Genomic DNA, 21,646 nt, shown 5'->3' with positions numbered 1-21,646 from the left:
TTTATTCGAGCTACGCTCATCTTCAACTGTAGATCTTAGAAAATTTAAATGGTACATGCAACCACTGCCTATTTAAATAACTTTCAGGATGTACAAATAGCATAAAAATCATAGCCAAATAAAAAAGGGGTCTTCTCTGTCTTTCACTGAATTCACATAACTTCCATTTATGCTAATGGGAGTTAAGCACCTGCTTCGCAAAGAAAATAGACCCCTATCTGTGAAAATAAATGTGTACGGTATATTTTCCAGATACGATGCTGAAATCAAACAACCAAAAATGTGTGCTATATCAACAAAGCATCATGTGGCCTATCTGAAAACATTGCTGTTTTATATTTTACCTCATTAGTTATAGGTCCAAGACATTACTCATGCCTTTGCCATTTAAATGCAACAAAAAGGAAAAAGGGGACCTGGGGTGGGGGATGGACATACTCAATCTAGTGATTTCAGTGAGCTCGTACACAATCCTCTGTTTACCCCTTCAGAAGTTCATAATAAATTGCATCAGTAAATCTGGATTCAGGCCACTGCTCTCTGCCATCATCGTAGAAGTCATGGAGGATAATTGTACCTAATAGAGAAGGGCATGATCCTGGGGACACTGCTGGGACTCCCTGCAGCAGCTGCAGCCTCAGCTGGGTTAGGAGATGAGACAGACGACTCTTCACAACCGCTGACACCAGAGTCCCTCCCTGCAGTGCTCTCCTGGTTGAGTGCCAAGTCTCCCAGGAAGCACATCTACTTGGACCTGAATGGGGACATCTCCACTGGTAGTCACAGAGGGAGTTCCTGATGATGGTGTGACAATGGAATGACAGAGAGAGACTATCTGTCTCCACTCCACCTGTGGTAGGCATCCTAGATATCTTCCCTAAAACTCTATTATACCTTCCGTTGAACTTACAATATGATGAAAACAAGAAGGTGAATGAGAATATCCAGTATTGCTTCAGCTCCATTTCTATGGCCTCATGATGTTTGTAATCTACAGCCATTGCTATTCCCATTCAACATATTTTGCCTGCCTGTCTTCCTTCCTTTCATCCTTCCTTCCTTCTTTCCTCTCTTTTAGAGAGGGAGGTGGTGAGGGGCGCAGAAGGAGAGGGAGAGAGAATCTTAAAGCATGGAGCCTGACACGGGGCTTGATCTCACGACCCTGAGATCATGAGCTGAGCTGAAATCAAGAGTTTGGTGCTTAATCGACTGAGCCACCCAGGTGCCCCACACATTCAACATTTTTACATAATCTTAAGACATAGATGATAGTAATAAGATCACACAGCCTGTACTACATATAATGACCACATTTCTAAAGATTTCTCCTTTTCCCTAATGGTCTAGGTCAAGGCCGTAACTTTTCATTTCCGATTCACGTCATGAGTGGGATTAAGAGCAAAACTCTTGTGGCAAGATTGGCTACATAATTTTGCAGGGTCCAGTGCAAAATAAAAATGTGGGGTGCCTTGTTGAAAAATTTCTTAACAGTTGCAAGACAGTGACAGCTAAGCAATAAAGCAAGCTCAGGACACCTCTATGCACAGGGTCTGTGAGATTGCCCAGGTGATGCAACCATGAAGCCAGTCTCATTCCTGGAATAGGACCCTGGTGAGGAAGAGCCTGCTGCCCCTCCTTCTTCCTCAAACAAGCCAGGGACAAATGAATGTGAGGTGTCTTCCCGCAGACAGAAACCTATTCAATGTACTGAGGTCTCAAAGAAAATGGATCAACAAAGTATACTCTAAAAACCACCATTTACTTTCTTGTCCAGATTGTATTATAAGGCTTATTTAAAACCGTTTCATCTTCTTTCCTAGAGGGTTCCATAAAGCAACATTTTCTGTCCAAAGGCCAGCATGACCTCGGTGAGGGGTTCAGTGTTAATGGGGACCAGAGGACCAATTCTGAATACAGATAATGGTAGCACAGTCTACTGGCAATTTGATCCTCAATGCCATCTTTTCTCTCTTCCTCTATATTTTCTCCTTTTTAAATCACTTCCTGCTCATACCCCTTCCTCTCGTCAGCCATGCACCAGCCTTGATTTGACCTCAAATTCTAAATGGGGCCAGCTCGCTGTGAAGGCACTCTGACTGGCTTTCTGCAGTTTAGGTGATTTGGAAGGCTGGGGAGGCACTGTTTAGAGGGTACCTTTCTCTTGTAAGTACAGCTCTGCTCTGTCAGTTCTAGGCTGGTGAACGAGACAGCAATAATTACAATAATGGCGGCACTTGTCCATGAAGTGAGCTACCATCCCTCAGAAGTGGGCTTCAGCTAAGTTCCGCTTCCCTTTCAGTACATGGAGACTCTATACAGAGTTGGCCTTGAGAGATTTAAAATAGGGTAGAGATGAGCAAAGAGGAAAGGACTCTCCCCTTTATCATTCCCCAGAAATAAATATGAGCTAAATTTGTAAATACCTTACAAAAGTACTTAGGAAAAAACTATAGTTAAGACAACATTATCTTGTTAAGTCTGAGTTTTTCTGAGCTCTAGGTGGCTTTGTTTGTGACTAAACCATACAGAAAGAACTGTTAAATGTATAAGCCTACCCTGATTTTTTGGTCATTCATGGAAGAACTAGAAGATTATATAATATTACCTACTCTCAATAAAATAGTATATCCGTTTTTTTCCGGGTAGTGAATTTGTGAGGATAAGCAACCCTACAAATTGTTTGGTCTATTATGTGGCCCAGAGATCTTTCTATAGCCTGTCTAGACTCCAGACAATAGACAGACTGGCCTACAGCTACAGACATTTCTATAGTCTGTAATATCACTTAGAAAAGTAAGAGCAATAATATAAAAATGAAAACCAGGCTGACCTGCCCCTACAATAGTAGAAATATGAGTCTAACAACACTTTACAATTCAGGAATGATGATAGCAACCTGGAAGAAGTTTTAGCAGCCACATATCAGCCAAAGCAACTTTTGCAAAATCATATATCCTCCTAAAATATGAGTCATAGTCAAGTAATTCTGTCCACAGGCTTATAAAAATCACTTTATTACAGAAAGTTCTGCATATATGTCATAATGTATTTTCTAATATGTTATAAGTTATATGTTACCTATAGATAACAAGAAATGCATATACACACATACTATACACACACACACACACACACACACACATAAAATACCTGTGGTCAACATACAGGCTTTTCAGAAGGCCATTCTTGAAATAAATCAGATTGTTAAACTATTCTCCTTTTCATCCCTCTTGGACAAAACAGTTTACGTTGCATATGATCTCAAGAGAGTTAAGGGACATTATGTATAATAAGCAAGAGAGGTGGAGAAAAGAGTTTAAATTTCATCTATTTTCTGCCATTTTTGTCTCTGAGCATGTCTCCACAGCTTTTTCTCTCTCACAATTACATTTGTTATAAACTAAAAAGAGAAAGGAAAAAGAAACCTTGGGTGTTTTATATATATGTGTATATATAAATACAAATATATATATATATATATTCCTCTTTGCTAGCTTTTTAATTTTTTAGTAAATGAACTAACAAAGACTTTTTGTTGTTGCTTAGTTTTATTTTGATGGAGACAGTGAAAAAGATGCATCAAATATAACGACTAATCATTGGAGAAAATATTGCTGTAAAACCAAAGGTAATATTTTTGATTCAGAGGGTATTCTCTTTCCCAAAGACTCCAAACTACGTCAATAGTCACCAGACCATTTGCATCTTCACCATTGGGGATGAATATTAACCTGGTCTTTGTTGCTGTCAGGATGACTCAGCTGTGGCATCAGGAGTACTTAAGGGGTTGTCTAATGAACTAGATAACATGCAGTAAAACTGAGAGATTTTTCCATGTTGTACTTAGGGCTATATGTCGTCAAATAGAAAACTCATTTCTTAAGTCCTTCAGTTTCTCTTTTATGGCTGAATTAAAAGCAACAACAAAACAACACCTAGCTTGTTTCAACATAATCGACTCCACCGTACAGCAGTATGTAATGCATTCATCTAAGGTTCTAGTGTAGAACAAGCCCTCGGAGACCCAAATTTACAGAATGCCAACTGAGGAAACCGTACGGAACCCTCCTCGGAGTGATCGGCTAAGCCCATCACCAGGCAGGCACAGAGTACTGCCTAGGCCCAGGGTGTTATACATACAAATGTGGTAGATTTTCCCCCTGGAATGCAAATTCTAGATTCATATTACGCCAGACCAGCATTACACAACACTCTTGTTTTGTTTTGCTTGAAAGTTCAATATTTTCTTTGTCTTTAAGGAAAAAATTCTTTAACCTCATTGCAGATGAAGGTTTTTGTCAACGCTTTCCCATTTAGTAAGAATAAACAGACACGTTTAAGTGCAGCTGATTTATAAGGTAATATTAAAAGCAGTATAAACATTTAAAGAGATTTATCTGAAATAAAAAATACAGATTTTTTTTCCCCCTTCAATATGTGCCATGTAATTCCGGAATACCTCAGATATCAGGTAATAAGATAAACCAGAGGTATATATTTCATGTAATAACTTCGAATGTCATGAAAATGGCACAACATTCTGATCCCCCTGAGCCGCTGTAGCGTGTGTGCCGTGGAAGGGGCATGAGGTCAGCCTCTTTAACCGGCTACATTTTCACTGGAGAGTAGGAGTCCACATTGTAACCGAACATCATGAAAACTGGACTGGCTGTTTGCTTGTTTGTTTAACAAATTCCAAATCCAACCCTAGCGCAATGAATTTGACAAACTCATTTTGTTCTCCTGAAATTGGTCGGAAGTGCCACGCTTCCTCCCAGGATAGCTGGGAATTCTCCAGCACTCTGAAAAGCGCCTGGATCATTAACTAAAGTGTCCTGTGTGCGGAGCCTGAAGACCAAATTAGGCCCTAAGGAAGCCTCACCAAACCCCACTGAAGTCAATGGCAATTTGCAAACGCACTCAAGCGGGCACTGGCGGCTCACAGGTCTTGTCAATAATTTCACTAGGTCTGTAAACTAGGCATACCAAAAAAAAAAAAAAAAAAGCCACGCACACACACAGGCACACACGACCAAAAACACCCGAACCCACAAACCAAAAAGTATGCGTACCTCTCCAACGTCGTAGATCCAGATACGGCCTTCTGAGTCTCCAACGGCAACCTCCTTGCCAGCTTGAGCCCAGCGAACACGGTTTAGGGCGGAAGCCCCCTCAATGGCCACACTTGCTGTTGGCACCTGTCAAAGGGGAGACGACGGCAACAGAGAATCTGAATCTGAATTCAGATACACAAATTTAGTGATACGTTTAACTGGGTGAGTCAGTCACCTCTGCCTTCATGTGCACAAAGTGATATACATCCCCTGTGCGGGGTAAAAGGATTCATTGTTCTTAAATCATATGCTCCACTGAATGAAGGGGTAGAGAGGAGACACTTTAACAACAAAAAGAAAAGCTGGAGAGTCTTTTTTCCACAGTCAGTGGGCAGCAAGTGACAAATATTTCTCCGGATTATTCAGGGTGTATGTCCGACCATACAAACAGCAGCTAAATGTGATACTTCACGATCGGGTCATGATTTATGGATCGATGGAGAGAGAGATTTCAGGATTTACTGAGATTAGAGATACTACAAAAGGCAGGGGGGGTGGTGGTGGAATAAAGGTCATATTAATGTGTGTCTTCAGGGAAAAAATATGTATTGATCCCTCAAAACCTCATCGGGGAGGGGATGATCAGAAGAAGAAGAAAAAATGCAGGTGGCAAAACTTCAAAAGCTCGAAATCTCCTTTCTTTTTTTTCTTTTTACCTTTCTCCCCCTCCTCCCCCATTTCCCCCCTTCCTGTCAGTGTCAGGGTGGACAAAGCACTCTCTAACTTTGGAAATGCCCCCAAGGTGGTATCCTGAGAGACTGCAACACCTACCTATTTGTAGACGAGGCCTCACATATTCTTTAATCAACACTGAAACCTGCCCATGTGGGTAATCACTATCATACTTATTATTAAAATGAACTGGAGGTGCTGAAATGGAACCTGCAGAATTTGCTACAAGAACCCTAGTATTAGGAAAAGATGTTAGTGGGTCTACCCCTCTTCTATCAACAGTTGTGTAAACTCTTGTCTTTAAGTTTGGGAGTTTATAACTGATAGATCAGATCTCTGAGCCCTCTACAAGAATGCTGAATAGGAAAGGACAACAGGCCATTAAAAAAGAAGAGAGTAAATCTCGAAACAGAAAGAAAAAAAAACAAAACAAAACAGTGAGAAGAGGGCCCTAGAGATCCTCTCCCGCCACTGTTTAAGACCTGTGTCTACTAAACAGGTCGTTTTAGGATAGAAACCCGACATGTACTGGGCCTTAGCACTCCCGGCATTCTGCTGTTCAGGGAATTGAAACCATCTGTTTATAGGACATTATTGACCCAATACCTATCTTTAAAATAGCAATAAAAACTCCATCATATGTAAGAATCTATGTTTAAACTTAATCTTGAAATCAATAAAAATTCTTTTACCCGCTTAAATCACTGTATGTCAGTTGTGAGCAAAAATGTAAAACAAAAGTCCCCAACTCATTTATTTTTTAAAAAAATACACAATTTCGACAATAAAGGTACCTGCTGTGCAGGCTGGAGCTTGAATTTTTAACCAGACCTTTCAAAGGCCAAAACAATGTGAATTTAGATGGGCCATAATTCTGTCAATATGCTTTATTATTAGTGTGCTACTCAGAGAACCAATCCGCGATTCAGCTATAGAGTTTTCAGAGTTAGTTTTAACACCATAATTTAGGGAGACTGTACAGGATCACACTTTGCCTAACTCTGTTCGATATCAGATTTTATCAATGAATAATCTTGAAGATTGAATACAAATGTTGAATCTTAATATGAATATGTTAAAAAACTAATCACTCAAACTGATTTCTGATACCTTTTAAATTATGCCTAATATATTTTAAAGAATCTTATTTGTTGAGAAGCACACTGGGGCAATATTTTAACTATTTAAAAATATCCTTTCAAATCTTATAAATGATTAAAAAATGACTGTCACAGCCTGTGACATGTGCTAAAAAATTATCAAGTGCTGAAGGAAATGATAAAATATATTTTATTAGTTTGACTCATATGACCTCTCAAAAGTTGATGAATTCCTAATGAAAATAATCCATATATTGACTCTATCTTACTTCTGTACTTTGGTTTCACAGTTATGTTCACATTTTTTTAAGGCTCAATAATTTTAATCGCAAAACCAGGGAGATACACAGCATAGATTACTACATTGTGTGGAGGGCGGTGATATTGAGGTAGGTGAATATGAACTATCCCTGCATAGGAGCAGTTGGGAAAACTTGGTCCAAAAGTACAGTCATTTCAACAACACCATCACCAACGAATCACTCTAGGAATTCAGGTTCTCTCTCTTTCTTTTTTACACACATCTAAACCCTAATCTGACAAGTGTCTGAAAAATCTTGCTCAACTTGATCGAAGGCAAAAATGACCTTAGAGTTTTATTTTATTTTATTTTTTTTTGACCTTAGAGTTTTATTTTATTTTATTTTTTTTTGACCTTAGAGTTTTAAAAAGTGTTCCGTTCGCTATTGGATTTGAATCTGATTCGATATATCCACTGTTATTCTGAAAGCAGAATTATGTTTACCACAAAACTAAGCAGTTTGCATGCCCCCTAATGATTTTTAAAAAATGGTTAGCTATAAAACTCTTATGTGGTTGTGCCTTGATATCTAGAGAAAGAGAAGGGAAAAATTACATTTTGCAATGTTGACACCTTGATTTCATTTTACCTAAAAAGCAGACTAAAAACAAAACAAAACGAGTTAGATAGGAACTATTAAGGAGAGTGTAGAACACTCAGTCTACTGCATCATAGTGGGATATCACCTCTAAACATCACTTCTAGTAGATCTGATTTCTGATATGGGGGGGGGGGTCTCCTAAGCCCACCTGGAAAACGTGTGTTTTTTGGTTGTTTTAAGTGAATGAGTTTATTCCAGCAAGTAGAAGCAATATGATTTTAATCAACGGTGATGAAAGACTTTGGGAAACCAACACAATGTCAAATAATAGCATCTTTTCGTGAAAAGCAATAATGTTATGAACATTTCAACATCCCAAATGATGAGCATTGCACTATTCATGCCTTTTGATAATTTTCAAAGATGCTTCATTACGTAACCCCTGCCTCTGTCACATAGCTCTTGTAGCAGAAAGAAAACACAGATTTAAATTGAAATATTTTCAGAAGATAACTATTTGGCAGTGGCTAGAGGTGTACGGAATTTTGCGAGATACAACGGCTCAATAATAACACCTGAGGGATATTGCCCTGCCCCCCTCCCACAAAAAAATAGTAGGGGAACCTCCTTCTCCTCATATCCTCCAGCTGTAGGCCTCCTAATTAAAAAGGCTGAGTTGCTTCCTGCTCAAAACACTTCAAAAGACCTTTCTCTTGTTCTCCACTTGATGCAGAGTTTGCAGCACTCGCTCCCCTTACCTGTCCCTTCTTATTTATGGGGAGCTGCCCTGAATCACAAGCCAGGAAGTGATGAAGAGCCCATTTCATTGTATTAAACTGAGGGATATTTAATATTCAAGTTAAAAAAAGAAAAGTCACCACAAAAAGACAAAAAACAAATACAAACCAAGTAGCTGAATTAGCCCCTGGGTAATTTTAAGGGTGTGGGAAAAAGGGGACCATGCACATGGCATCATTTTTTAAAAACATCAATATGTATAGAACTTTTTCAGAATCATTAAAAAAAATTCCTTTATTGTCGATTCCTTTTTTTTTTTTTAAAAAGAGGGCCATCTACTTGTGAAGTGTTCTGAACGTGACATGCTGAAATTCCACTTTTCAAAAAAATACTACGTTTAACATACGTGTTCAGAGTTTAAAAAAAAAAAAAAAGTACTGTGCAAGTCCGCCTGCGAGCTCAGTATTTTAGACAAGGATTCTTTGCCTCGTAAAAATCAAACGGAGGGTAGAGCTAAACGTAACGGCCAGCGGAATCTGTTTAATGAACTCAACCCCGAGCGGTCCCGGGTCCCGGGTTCCCGGGGCGCAGCCGAGGGGCCTGCACCCGCACTGGGCGTCCGCGGGCTGCCGCCTGCGACCTGGGCCACCTCGGCCGGGAGCTCGGGAGCGTGCGCGCGGGTCCCCTCCCGTGGGGCCCGCCGGGCACACGCACCACTGGGCTCTTCGCGATGGTGCAGGAGCCGCCGCGCTCTGGGGTGGGGCGGCAGCGGCGCGGGCGGGTCCCGGCCGGTGCGTCCGCAGGGGCCTTCGGGGCAGTCAGGAACGGGGGGGGTCGGCCCCGGCCGCGGCGTCGGGGCGTCGGGGCGTCGGGGCGTGGGGGGGCGGCTGCCTCCTCCCAGCCCTCCCGCCCCGCCCGGGCGCCTGCGCCGCTCACCTCCGTGTCGTTGTTGAGGTTCCAGAGGTCCAGGCGCCCCATCCCGTCCACGCAGGCGAAGAGCGCGGGGTGCACGGGGGACCACATGACGTCGTACACGTAGTCCGCGTTGTCTTCAAAGGAGTAGAGCGGCTTGTTGTGCTGCGAAGCAGAGAGACGTGAGGATCGCGGCGCTGCCGCCGCCTCGGGCTGTCTAGCGGGCCTAATTAAGGACTTTGCACATTCACAACGTGTCATAAACTCCCCGAGATGAAAGTCCTCGGAAAGGTGAACCGCAGCTTTAATGTGCCTAGAACTGTCCAGTGGCGTAAATACATGCCGGGGGGCGGGGGCGGGGCGGGGGGAGGGCGACCCCGACGGGGCCGGGGCCGGGGCCCGGGGCCTGCGGCGGCGGCGGGCGCAGACCCCGGCGGTCGCGACCCTCGGGGCAGGCGGGCGCGGCCGCCGCTAGCTCGGCTCCGGGAGGCGCGCGGCCCGCGGGCTGGGCCGGAGCCGCGGGGATGCGGCGGGGACGCTGCGGAGGCCCTGCCGCCCTGCCGCCCGGCCGGGCCCTCTCGCACGCAAGGCCGCGCCTGCCACCTCGCGGGCTCCGCCTGCAGCTGCAGCGCGGCCCCCGGGCCCCCGGGCCCCAGGCCTGCGGCGGACCCGCTCCTCGGCGGGCGGCAGCGGGAACGCAGGTTTGGAAGGGATTCGGGGCTCTTCCGGGGCTAAAGACCTCGCGGTTCGCAGACCCTAGTGTGGCTCGGCGGAGAATCCCCGAACCCCCACAGGGCATGCACCGCGTCCTCCAGATCCCCCAGGATTTCCAGCAGCCCCGACACTGGGTGTTTGGGGGGCATGCATTAGCACACCCCCACCGCGTACAAATGCTTCCACTCCAGAGGGATACAATACATTAAAATGGCACTCCTGATTTCCAGTGAATATTGTCACATCAAAATAGCACAGAAGTCGGAGGCAAGTTTGAAAGTACACCAGAAATAAAATGTAATTGGACTTCATGAATTATTCATTCCATCTGGCTTGTCTTATTCTAATTTCTGCATAATGGCTTTACTAATCCCTGATCAATTAATGTAAAATGAAATTTAAATGATAATGAAAGCCCTAGAGATAAAAGAAATTAAGTATTCTTATATCCTCTGACAGAAATCTAAACAATGGGAGTTTTTTTCCACAATGTCTTCTTCATCCAGTCAGCTGTCTGTATTCTCTTCATGGGTTCCACTAAATGCCTGGGCAGGCCAGAGTAGTAAGAGAAAAAAACATAACACAAAATATGGACAATCAAATCCTTTACGCACGGGATATTGCAAAGAACGTTATCTGTAGGTAACAGCTCCAAATGTTAGAGTGAACTTCCAAAGTGTACTGTTGGCAAAGGTAAAATGCACAGAATGCATGTGCTGAAGTCAAAGTGAGAAAACTCCGTGCGAAGACAATAACCTGGGGCAAAGCCTGGTGAAGGTAGTAGCTAAGTGATTTCTCGTTTCATGAATTACATTGCTTTGGCATTGCTCAGCACTGAACACAATTATATAATACTAGTAAAGCAACGCAGAAGACTTTAGATGGGCCACTGCGCATGAGGGGCATAGGTAGATGGGTGAGATGTGTTTTACTTGCAAAAAAATGTCTAATGTGGGAATGATTTGAAAAAGAATGTAAGATATTGGGACCTCAAAATCGAAAGGGTAGACACTAGCCTCATGGTTTTATATTTTAATACTCTATAACTCTTTTATGTCAGAACGTTTATTATAAACCATGCTTGCCGTGTGATTTCAAGGTAAAATTATTTGCCCAATTGCTATTTATGCAGCTTCTTGCTTTCTCTCGTGCTTTGGACTAGGTGATTCAAACTACCTTATCCAGAGAATCTGAATATCCAGTGACAGACACCTCCAAGTGGCATGACTGTATCATTATTCCTTACTGAGCTGGAGTAGCTGGTCCTTCCTTGACCACTTGTGAATACTAAATTATTTAACTCTTAGTAAAAGACTAGTCCCGCCCCAAATTCTTGATTTTATCGTTAGCCAGTCACTATTTGTTAAAGACCACGAATAACACATTTTTCTTCAAATCAAAGGGTGGAAAACACATGCTTAAAAGCGTCAATTCTCAGTATCCTCTCTCGGTGACCCAGCTGATAATATAACTGAGTGTATGGAGGTCTAGATGGAGACGTACACAGACAGACAGACATGAAACACATACCACATCTGCAGTCCTTGTTCTGATCAATTATAAAACCACCCAACCTTAAACAGTCATTTTCTAGGAAGCCAATATTATCTGATACATTAGTTCTCGAGATAAATTATCCTGTTAATCTCTACTTTGTGTCTTTTTTCTTTTAGTTGCTGTTTCTGTGAGAAACTTAGTCAAAATTGTAATATATCCTGGAGACTTCACTTTTTAAACATCTGGAAATAACAGCTATTGTTCATGACTTACCAAAATCCAATTTTCTCCTGCTTAATAGTATAGTTTGAAATGCTATTACTGTCTAGGTTTTCTTCCAATTTCCTCACCACCCCCGACCCTCAAGACGGAAGCTCCCACTGCAAGAATCACTGGCATGTTCTTCTAGGCTGCAGTATGCACCCGTTTAGGGAAAGGAAGAAGGGCTTGCATTTTCAAAGGCTTTGTTTTAACGTGGATAAATTCACAGGTTGGGAGAGTCTTCGTCGGGATTGAACCCACTGTCAGGATACCTGGTGGACCAGCAGTGAGGAACCACTGGTTCCCAAGTATAACCTGGTATAAGCAGACAGGCATAGGTTAATGCCACTCTTCCATTATTAAGCAGTGCTATTTTGAACATTAATTGTACTTTTTTGATAAAGGAATTCTTTGGTCTTTTTTATTTTAAGGGGCTCAACGGGTAATCTTAAAACCCCATTAAAAATTTGGTGATGGAGACGAAGGAGCACACTTGTCGTGAGGAGCACCAGGTGGAAGTCCTTAATCCCTATACTGTATACCTGCAACTAATATAGCACCCTATGGTAACTAACTGGAATTAAAATAAAAACCTTAAAATTCTTTGCCTCAAGTGCCTAATAGAAAACATTTTACAGTAGTAGGTAAATGTATCATGAGCTATTAACATTTTCACAAAGTATGTCAAAAGCATCAGTGTCTAAAGATTCTGTTATGGAAGTCTGAAACCTAAATGTCTGGACTCACCTAAATGTCTGAACACTATAGCATGATCACTGATTTTAGAATGTTTCAAGTTTTGAAAAGATGCAGAGTGTGGGGACAGATCCTGACCGGTGATTTTTGAGGAGGATCCTCTAATATTATTTGTATCTATTAAAGCTACAGAAGCTTGGTGACCTAAATATTTACTCTGCAAAATACTCAAGGCCATTTAGTAAACTCAGTATGGTTTCACAGCATGTTACTGTAGCAAGTGTTTTTCCAAACCATCAAATTTCATGAGACCAAAGACCTCTCCACCTGTGTGCTTCCCCTTCTAGTGCTGCGTTCAGCACCGGCACACTGCTAAAGAAGGAAAACAAGGAAAGTGCACTGCTACCCAGCGTACTACACATGTGTGACACATGCCAGTGAAACAAAGCCACAACACCCTGTGCTTTAGTCAAGTTTCCAGGGCTGCGCCCCAAAACCCAAAAATATCCAGACACACGTATCGGCTCGACTTTACTATCCCGACTCTCAAACAGTGCAGAGAAGCAGGCCACCAGTCACCTCTCAGACAGACATGAAGGGCAGGGAAGGGTAAATTGTTGGGTGTTTGCTGTGCGTGACTCTACACACACATTTCTAATTTAATCCGCATAAAATCTCGGTAAGGTAGACAGTATTTACAGAAAAGAAAATTATAGTTCAGGAAACTTGGTAGCTTTCTAAAGGCCACGAAGGTTGTAAGTGGTGGAGTTAGATTTGATTGTCTGGTTTTCCTAACTGCTAAGCACATCCTCTATCTGATGGAGGCATGTGGTCCTCTATAAAACATAGCAACGGTCTTCGGTCTTCTTAGCAAAAACAATAGCTCTGTTAACCTGTTGTTCCATTCAATTCAACTGTTATTTACTAAGCACATACTGCGTAACTTGTAGAAGGGGTTAAAAATATCACAGAATGGTTATTTCGTTTCCTGAATTAATCATTAATAATCCTCAAGGTGCTACCCATACAGTTCCAGGCATCCTTAGCACCTTATGACACAAACAGAAATCTTTTTCTCCAAAAAACTAGGAATAGGATAGGAATGGCCCTTAGCCAGCAGGGATTAACAGCAGGCCATGCATTAGAGAGTATATTAAAATGATGCCAGGAGGCAGAGGTCTGGGTTCCAGTTCACCAAATGTCTATAGAGCTTTGAGTGAGAGGCTGTAATTACATGATCTGAAAGATGAGGATAACACAGGACACATGGGCCAGAAAAGCAATGGGGGAAAGTAGACACAGACTACAGATGTTGGTAAATTTAACTTAACATCCCGGACCTTAGTTTTTTCTTCTATAAGATGGAAGGTGGGAGCAATTGATCTAACGAGTTCCTACTGGCTTTCCACAACTCTGTTCTGCAGTAAGGATTGAAGGGAAAAAAGTTTGTGAAAGTTTTTTACAAGGAGTTATTCAAAGGTAAGTGTTATAATTAAAGCCATTTTCCTCGATGTCCTGTGATATTCCCATCAGCAATTTTAAAACATTTTTTATTTCATAAAAATAGGCATCTAAAAATGTATCAGGGTGGTTTTTGATGAAAAACTGGAAATTATGAAAGTAATGACAGACCTCTTATTTGACCAACTAAAGAAGAAATAAAGAATATTAAATTTACACGAGAGAAGCAGGTAGTGAACTCTGTTCCAGAGTGAAACCGTACAACATCCATCAACGTTTTACAATAAAGACTTGATCTCTAAATTTGAGCTTTGATTTTATAAGTATACTTCTGACAATGACTAGAGCTGCATATTTTTCCAATCAGTTAACTATAAAATGATTTCATGAAAGATGAATTTCTATTTCTGATGTCAGATACATACCAAAGTCACATTTAGAGAACATAACGTTTGTTTTATTTTTTTCTCTATGTTATTTATTTTCCCCTCATCAGAACCTCTAGGCATCCCCAATAGTTTAGAATTTTGAAGGCTGTGAATAGGAAGATTTGTGTTTAAATGCCTCCGAACACCTCCAAACACTGTGGTTCTTGAGGTCGTATTTGCCTCTAAATGATTAGCTTTCAAGCAGATTTAGTAGAAATGTTTACCCAAACCATGAAAATTTCTTTTGGAGTGGAGGGGAAGAGTGGTGGGGGTGGGGGTGATACGTGGATAGGTGGGGAAGGGGCCAGAAAATTAACAGTAGAATTTCTGTATTTTATTCTGAAATAAAAAGAAAACAAATGGAATCTTACCTTGAAACTATATCCTGTTGGGAAAAAACGATGACCAAAATACTAAACAATGAGTAATAAGAAAATGTCCTTCAAAAATTGTCATGTGGGTTCCTGTGAAGTAATTAAAATAAATAGCCAGCCAGTTCTTCCAGGAAACATTAAAATGTGAGACCACAATATCACTTTAAAAAAACCACCAAAGGACCCCAAAACTTCAGGCTCACACAAAAATGGATGCCTCTACCATAAAAAGAAAGTGCTTAAACAAACAAACAAACCAAAACTCACAAACCAAACCAAACCAAACCAAAAAAACCCAACTCTGTTGGCCAAAAAGAGGTGTTGTGAATTTGGTACTATCATTAGAAAACATTATTTGCAACGTAATTTAGGATTCTTCTAAAAGCACACAGTATCCCGTGTTTAACCTTCAATTTCTATGGCTGCTCATATTAAAACAATACAGACCAGACATACACGATACCTTTGCCTGTTTCTATCACGATCAGATATTCGAAATTAGATATAAATACTTTGGGTGAGCTATTCTTAACAGCACACGGATAGTGAGTCTGCTTGCTGTTTGTATGCATTAACAGAAACTATATTTAATTTGAATTAGTCAATTTAAAGTAATTACAAAGAAGTTTCTAGAAATCCAGGAATGTAGAGCACTTGCCTCTCTACAAATGTAGAAGTTTGGCTAAATAGGTACTGAAGCCACATAAAAGTTGTTCTTTGTTGCACTACCTTCCTCTCCTGCTTATTTGCATGGAAAAATCCTCCTAATCCAGGAGGCGCCACCAATAAAGAGGATAATTATCCATATAAAAGAATGTATACATATTCACAGGTTTTGACTAGTATTTGAGTGTTTAAAGCCATGATAAAAACTACAAGCTCTGCCTAATTCATAAAAGGAATATCCCCCCCCCCCCCCCCGCACTGGCATGATTTCTATGAATATCAGCTCCACCTAATGGTTCTTCTTTAACATGGGCATTTTAGTAGCACAAAGCTGTCCAAATCTGTGCGAAAACACTAGACAAACTGGGATGCTCTCTTAAATTGCTGTTTGCATCCATCTCAGCTGCTCTGGCTCTTTTGCTATGCTCTGCCTTCTTGCTTGAGTTGCAGCAGAGCAGAGAGAGGGCCACCGTAAGGCCAAAACCGGAGTGGCCGAGTTGGTTCCTTAGTGCAACTAAGTTCTCTGGACTGCTATTCTTTCTCTAGGCTGGTATTTTCTTTATGAAGGCCCCCATGGCTGTAGGAGGCAAACAATACAACAGAACCACCCTTTGGTGGTTCTGGGCCAATTCTATTTCTACTATGGCGGAGTGGTTTCACGTCCAACAGGATCTCAGTTAGAGGAGGAAGCATTTCTTCTCTCTACATAAATGGAGGTATACGTAGATAAAGGTCAGGTTGCTTACAGACTGTACTCGAGGCAGGTGGGAAGGATGATGGTATTAAGGATGAGGGAGTGTAGAGGGAGGATAATGGGTTAACCCTAGAAGCAGTTTTAAGTGTGGTTGTATCCTTGTCTTGAAGACTTGAAAAGTTAGAAGAATGAGCATATAATGTGGTGCCAGTTTTGTTTATTCATTTATTACCTATTTTATGTCAAATTGTTTAGCTGCATCTTCCTAAATTAAATGGCAGATCCATGCTGATCCTCAAACTATCAACCTCCACTCCAGCATCTGGCTCACAAATTATCTTACTGGTATAAATGAACTGCTATTATCTCTATATATGTATAATTCTTTTTTTAACATATTTTTAAATTTAAATTCAATTAATTAACACATAGTGTATTATTAGTTTCAGAGGTAGAGGTCAGTGATTCATCACTCTTATATAATACCCAGTGCTCATTATATCATGTGCCCTCCTAATGTATACTTCTTAAAGATTTAAAATATATAAAATTATAAATCTAGATCCATTCATTATACCTTGACTCATACTTATTTCTAAAGTGCCAGGTAAACATTTGCTGGTCCCCAGGGCTAATCTGACATTAGTGATCTCATTATACTTAGTAAACATGACATTTTGATAAATTTCATTTTTTTCAAAAGTCATATACCTAAATACACAGATTTCTGGGTTTAATTTCTAATGGTAAAATTATTTAAATTTTTAAAGAAGATTTTATTTATCTGAGAGACAAAGCACAAGCAGAGGGGAGGGCAAAGGCAGTGGGAGAAGGGCACTCCTTGCTGAGCAGGGAGCCCTATGCGGGGCTCCATCCCAGGACTCCAGGCTCATGATCTGAGCTGAAGACAGATGCTTAACTGACTAGCCACCCAGGCATGCCAAAATTATTTAAATTTTTTATTCTGCTGCTTGTATCAGTAATTGATTTTATATATATGATCTATATCTACATATCCCTATCCATCTCTATCTATATCAAGGACACATTTTCAAAGGGTCAAGGCAAGTTTTTTGTAGGTCTGCACTCCTGTGTCTCCTGATGTTAAATGTAATACATCTTTTATATTATATCTAATACTAGTATAGCTGATATTTATTTCAATCATGGAAAAAAACAAAAAGGAGAATCCCACATAGCAGACGTTCAAAATATTGTTTATATGTAGAGCACATTATGGTTCCTATTTTGCAACAGATTTGCTTACTATATTCTATTACACCTAAGACAAATTGAAATTACTTTCTTTTAAAAAAGCAAACAGAAGCTAAACATGAGGCAAAGAGATTCAGGACATTACACATGGCTGTGTGAAAAGAACCTACATTAATTAGGAGCCCTGGACAAACTGCAAGGTAAGAGGTCGCATGAAGCTAGCCAAGGTGGACCCACACTGGTTTGGTCCAAAAATAATTACTTGGGATGGCAAAAATGAGTTTTAATTTATCTTCCAACATCACACATACAATGTAGGTTAGATCAGGAGTTTGGGGAGGACATATCTTTGAATCTCATAATTATGAAGATACTGTGTCTGTTGTTATCCTCGGTCTCTCTTTAGTATTATTGCTTAGAAGGAAAAGGTGGAGAAGGCAACTTGTGAAAAGAAAAGGCAAACATTTCCATCTGGTTAAAAGAGCCAAGGAAAAGATCCATAGCCCTTACTTCTTGCACAGTGGGAAAGCCCAGTCAGTTGGGTGAAGGAGTCTCAAAAGTGTTTGTACTTATATGGATTATCTGCACCTTCTGTATAAATAACAGCTCTAGGTATGTGTTGGTGGGTGAATCTGGGGGGCGGGTGTGGGTAGAGGTAAAAGGACAGGAAGTATGAACACAGGCTAAGTCTGGCTATGACTTGATGATCACATTCTTGTGGTTTCTTTCAAAGTTAAAGTATTCTCCCTGGGTGAGCTTTAAAAAGGAACCCCTCTTCCCCCTCATCCCCCACCACCCCCAGAAAAAGCAAGCAAGTAAGAAAAAGAATTTGATGACTGGAACACATAGTTTTACTGAAAGCCAATCTTAATGTTTGCTATCTTGTGTTAGGAAGGGAGGGGAAAGGGGGAGTGAAAATGAGGATGAGGGGAGAAAAAAATAAGTCAGACACCAACTGAACGGTGTGATTATCAGAAAGGCAGCCAGTAGGGCTTTGGGGTTCTGGGGGAAAAAATGCACTCTGTCATCCGGTAAGTGTTACTGGCAGTGAACTACTGATTTCGTTAATCTTCTTTCCTATTTTAAGTGTTAAGTTTAGATAATGTAATAGCATAAACTTTAACTTGCGATTCGTGTTTATTGTGTTCTACTTCCGATATTTTAAACATTGAACAAAATGCTAGCAGAAGTAAATAGGCTCAAGGCCCTTTGTTAGAATTATGTAATTTTTAGATGTTTTCATCTCAGTTTAAAATACTCATTTTAACAAAGTAGATTATTTCACTTAGGACATCCAAAAGCATTAAGTCATCAACAGTGAGTTATTAAGAGACTACCGTATGCTTTCTACTTTGGGCAATTAATAGAAGATATAGAATATCTAACTCTGTTCTCAAGGACTCACAATCCGGGTAGGAATATAGAAGTTATGAAATAAAATGAGAAGGATACGATTAATTGGAGGTCTGTTTTCTCATTTTGTCCCAAAAGGATCTACAGTGTCTCACAAATTAAGTGTCTGCAAAATGAAGAATAAACACGCAGTAGAGGCAGGCAGGATAGATAATGTTTGCTAGGATTCTGAGATAAGCTGATTATTACAATCTGGTCCCAAAACAGTCCTAAATTTCCTGACAACTAAGACAAAACATGTTGATCACAAGAAGGTATGTAAATTTCACCATCTGAAGTAAGAAAGATTACAAATTCCTCCTCAAAGACACATTTTTGGGAAAAAAGTCAAGGAGGAATTTACCATGTCTGTGAATCCCTGGAAGAGAGACTGGTTTTCTGTCTTGTTTATACCAAAGAAAGAGAACAAGTATGTAGCCAGGTGCGAAATTCTGTGGTACAGATGTTTGGTGCCAGAGGAATTCGGAGATTCGGGGGGGAGTGGGTGTTGGTAGTTACCATGGTCTGATGTGGTCAAGGAAGGTATTATCTAGGACAGGTGATGGAACCCGCCTTGAAAGATGCCTAGACTTTGACAGATGGGAAGGAAGCCCGTCAAGGAGGGGAAAGCAAAACATGCAAAGACCTGGCTGTGAAAATCAGCACGGAATTCCCAGATGGATGGGAAGCTGAAAAGTGGGGACAGCCTGGTGGAATCTGAGAGTTTGTCCTGAAGAGTAACAGGAAATAATTCTGGTTTGTTTAGGGCAGGGTTGGGGCCATGTTATGAATGGTTCTAAGTATAGAGTTTAGACTTCTTGATGCAATGAGCTACTAACTTCTTTAAACATGTACTGATAGATGTGCAAAGCATTGTATTTTGCACTGAATGGATGCAGAGATGCCTACCTTCATGGTTTTCAGCTTTTCCAATGTGGACAGCTGAATGATGAGTATCATTAATTGAGTAGAAAGAAGAAGAAAGAGAGTAGGGGAGGAAGATCTAGTTTTCTTTCTTTTCTTTTTTTTTTCTAGTTTGTACTTTAAACATGGTATACTCGAGTCTTTGGACTAGATACTCAGGTTAAGCTGACAGTGAAAATGTGGGTCCAGGATTGAAAAGGAGGACAGACTTGAAGCCCATGCCAAGTAATCATGATTAGAGAAGCTGAGGGATAAGAGAGAGTGGAGAGGAAGAAGAAAAAGAAGGCTGTGACAGAAATTTTGAAAAACTGGGCCAAGGAAGCAAAGGGGAAAGAACCAGTGGAGATGTCTAAGGCAAGCCATGAGACATAACTGGGGCTGGAGAGGCCCTAAGAATGAGGGGTAGAGTCTGTGATATAAGATGACTACTAAAAAGAAGCCATTGCATTTAGCGATTAGGGGCTTACTGATAGCCTCAGAGACAAGCTTCAGAAGACTGATTAGGTTTGTTGTGGAGTGGCTGGAATATGTGGCAGTGGTCAGTGTGGATGCACACTGGCTCTTCAAGTTTTTGGAGAGCTAAACCCAATTTTAGGATATGTTCATGATACTTTAAGCCAACCCACCCATCAAATCATGAACTGCCAATCTCTAAGAGGATGCTAACATCACTGATGTTTGTGTTCAGGGCTGCTTTTTTTTTTTTTTCTCAAGGTCAACCCACTTGCCATTAGCTGTAATATCCTTGACATTTTGGACCATTTCTTATGTGGATTTGTATCTTGAGCACTTGGCATCAAGGCTGGCAAATAGGAGGCAGACAAGATGCGTTGAAAGTGGGTGATGAAGCAGGAAGCATCTAGGTGCAGTCTCATTTTTGCCTGACACTTAGGAGCAGAGCCTTGAACTTTCTTCTGATTCTTTGGACTTGCAATTCTTTCTTAGTCTCCTCAGGGCTGAACCTCTGCCTTCCCTGATTGGTTTTTGATTGAACATCCTCCTTGGGCTACCTCTTGTTCTTCTAGCATGCTACTTTGGTTCAGAACCTTTCCCCCTCACTCTGGTAACTTGAAACCTAATCTCCAATGAAACTTATGATCGCTGCCCTGACATGGCAAAGGTTTCAGCATATTTGTACACTATGGGGAAGGAACCAGGAGCAGGGCACTATTTTGGGGAGGAAAAATGAATGAAAAGTAGTAATAAGACAGGCGACTAGTGACTTGGGCAGTAGGAAATCTAGCCAGCATTTTTCTGTGTAATTAGGAATAAGGTATTGAGAATTAAATGTCTTATGAATTATGAATTTTATCGCCTTAAGAACAAACAAAACTACCCTTAGATTGAAAGCATCAGTATGTACCCAAGATGCTTTGTAACATATACACTTCAATTGGTATGTGTGTGTGTGTGTGTGTGTGTGTGTGTGTGTGTTTAAGAGAGAGAGATATAAATGGACAGACAGACACAGAGAAACATATTTTTCCATGGAATATTCTTATTTAGTTATCTGGAGAAGAAGAGTGATGCCCAGAAACAGGAGAATTGTGCACGGACTATGAAAAAGCCTAAGTCCAAATATCAGCACACAGAACTTGAAATCTTAACCCATTAGTAAATATATTCTGATCATGGTGACAATGGTGAAATGGGTCTTGGATTCAACATCAATAAAGTCATTTTTTTTTCCATTAACCACATTGCACCAACTGTTCCTGCTACTTTCCCCCAATATCTGCTGCCCCTGGGAGTCAACCTTGAGTTGACTGGGAGCTCTTCCTGCACTGGGAATGAGGTGTGTGTGTGTGTGTGTGTGTGTGTGTGTGTGTGTGTGAAAGGAACTCATGGGATGTTCACTGTTGTTAACTTTTTTGGTCCATAACCAAGAGTCAACTGTGATAATGACATGTCCTTAGCTCTTGTTATGGGCTGAATTGTGTTAGCAC

General features: G+C 40.9%; 1 protein-coding gene across 5 annotated transcripts in view; it reads right to left on the bottom strand.

The window, feature by feature from the left end:
• DYNC1I1 (dynein cytoplasmic 1 intermediate chain 1) overlaps positions 1-21,646 on the bottom strand; it is a 308,734-nt gene that overhangs the window by 12,728 nt on the left and 274,360 nt on the right. For 4 of the 5 annotated variants that reach the window (XM_041727417.1, XM_041727419.1, XM_041727418.1 and 1 more), the window contains 2 exons: positions 9,403-9,543; positions 5,073-5,198 (listed from right to left, as the gene is read on the bottom strand). In XM_041727417.1, coding sequence (XP_041583351.1) covers positions 5,073-5,198; positions 9,403-9,543 — 267 coding nt within the window. The remainder of the gene's footprint in view (positions 1-5,072; positions 5,199-9,402; positions 9,544-21,646) is intronic. The other variant, XM_041727422.1, reaches the window with a different exon arrangement.

Source organism: Vulpes lagopus, chromosome 13 (genome assembly GCF_018345385.1).
Source record: "Vulpes lagopus strain Blue_001 chromosome 13, ASM1834538v1, whole genome shotgun sequence".
In the NCBI taxonomy this organism is placed as follows: domain Eukaryota; kingdom Metazoa; phylum Chordata; class Mammalia; order Carnivora; family Canidae; genus Vulpes; species Vulpes lagopus.
The sequence above is the reverse complement of the archived record's forward strand: the minus strand, read 5'-3'. Positions and strand labels throughout refer to the sequence as shown.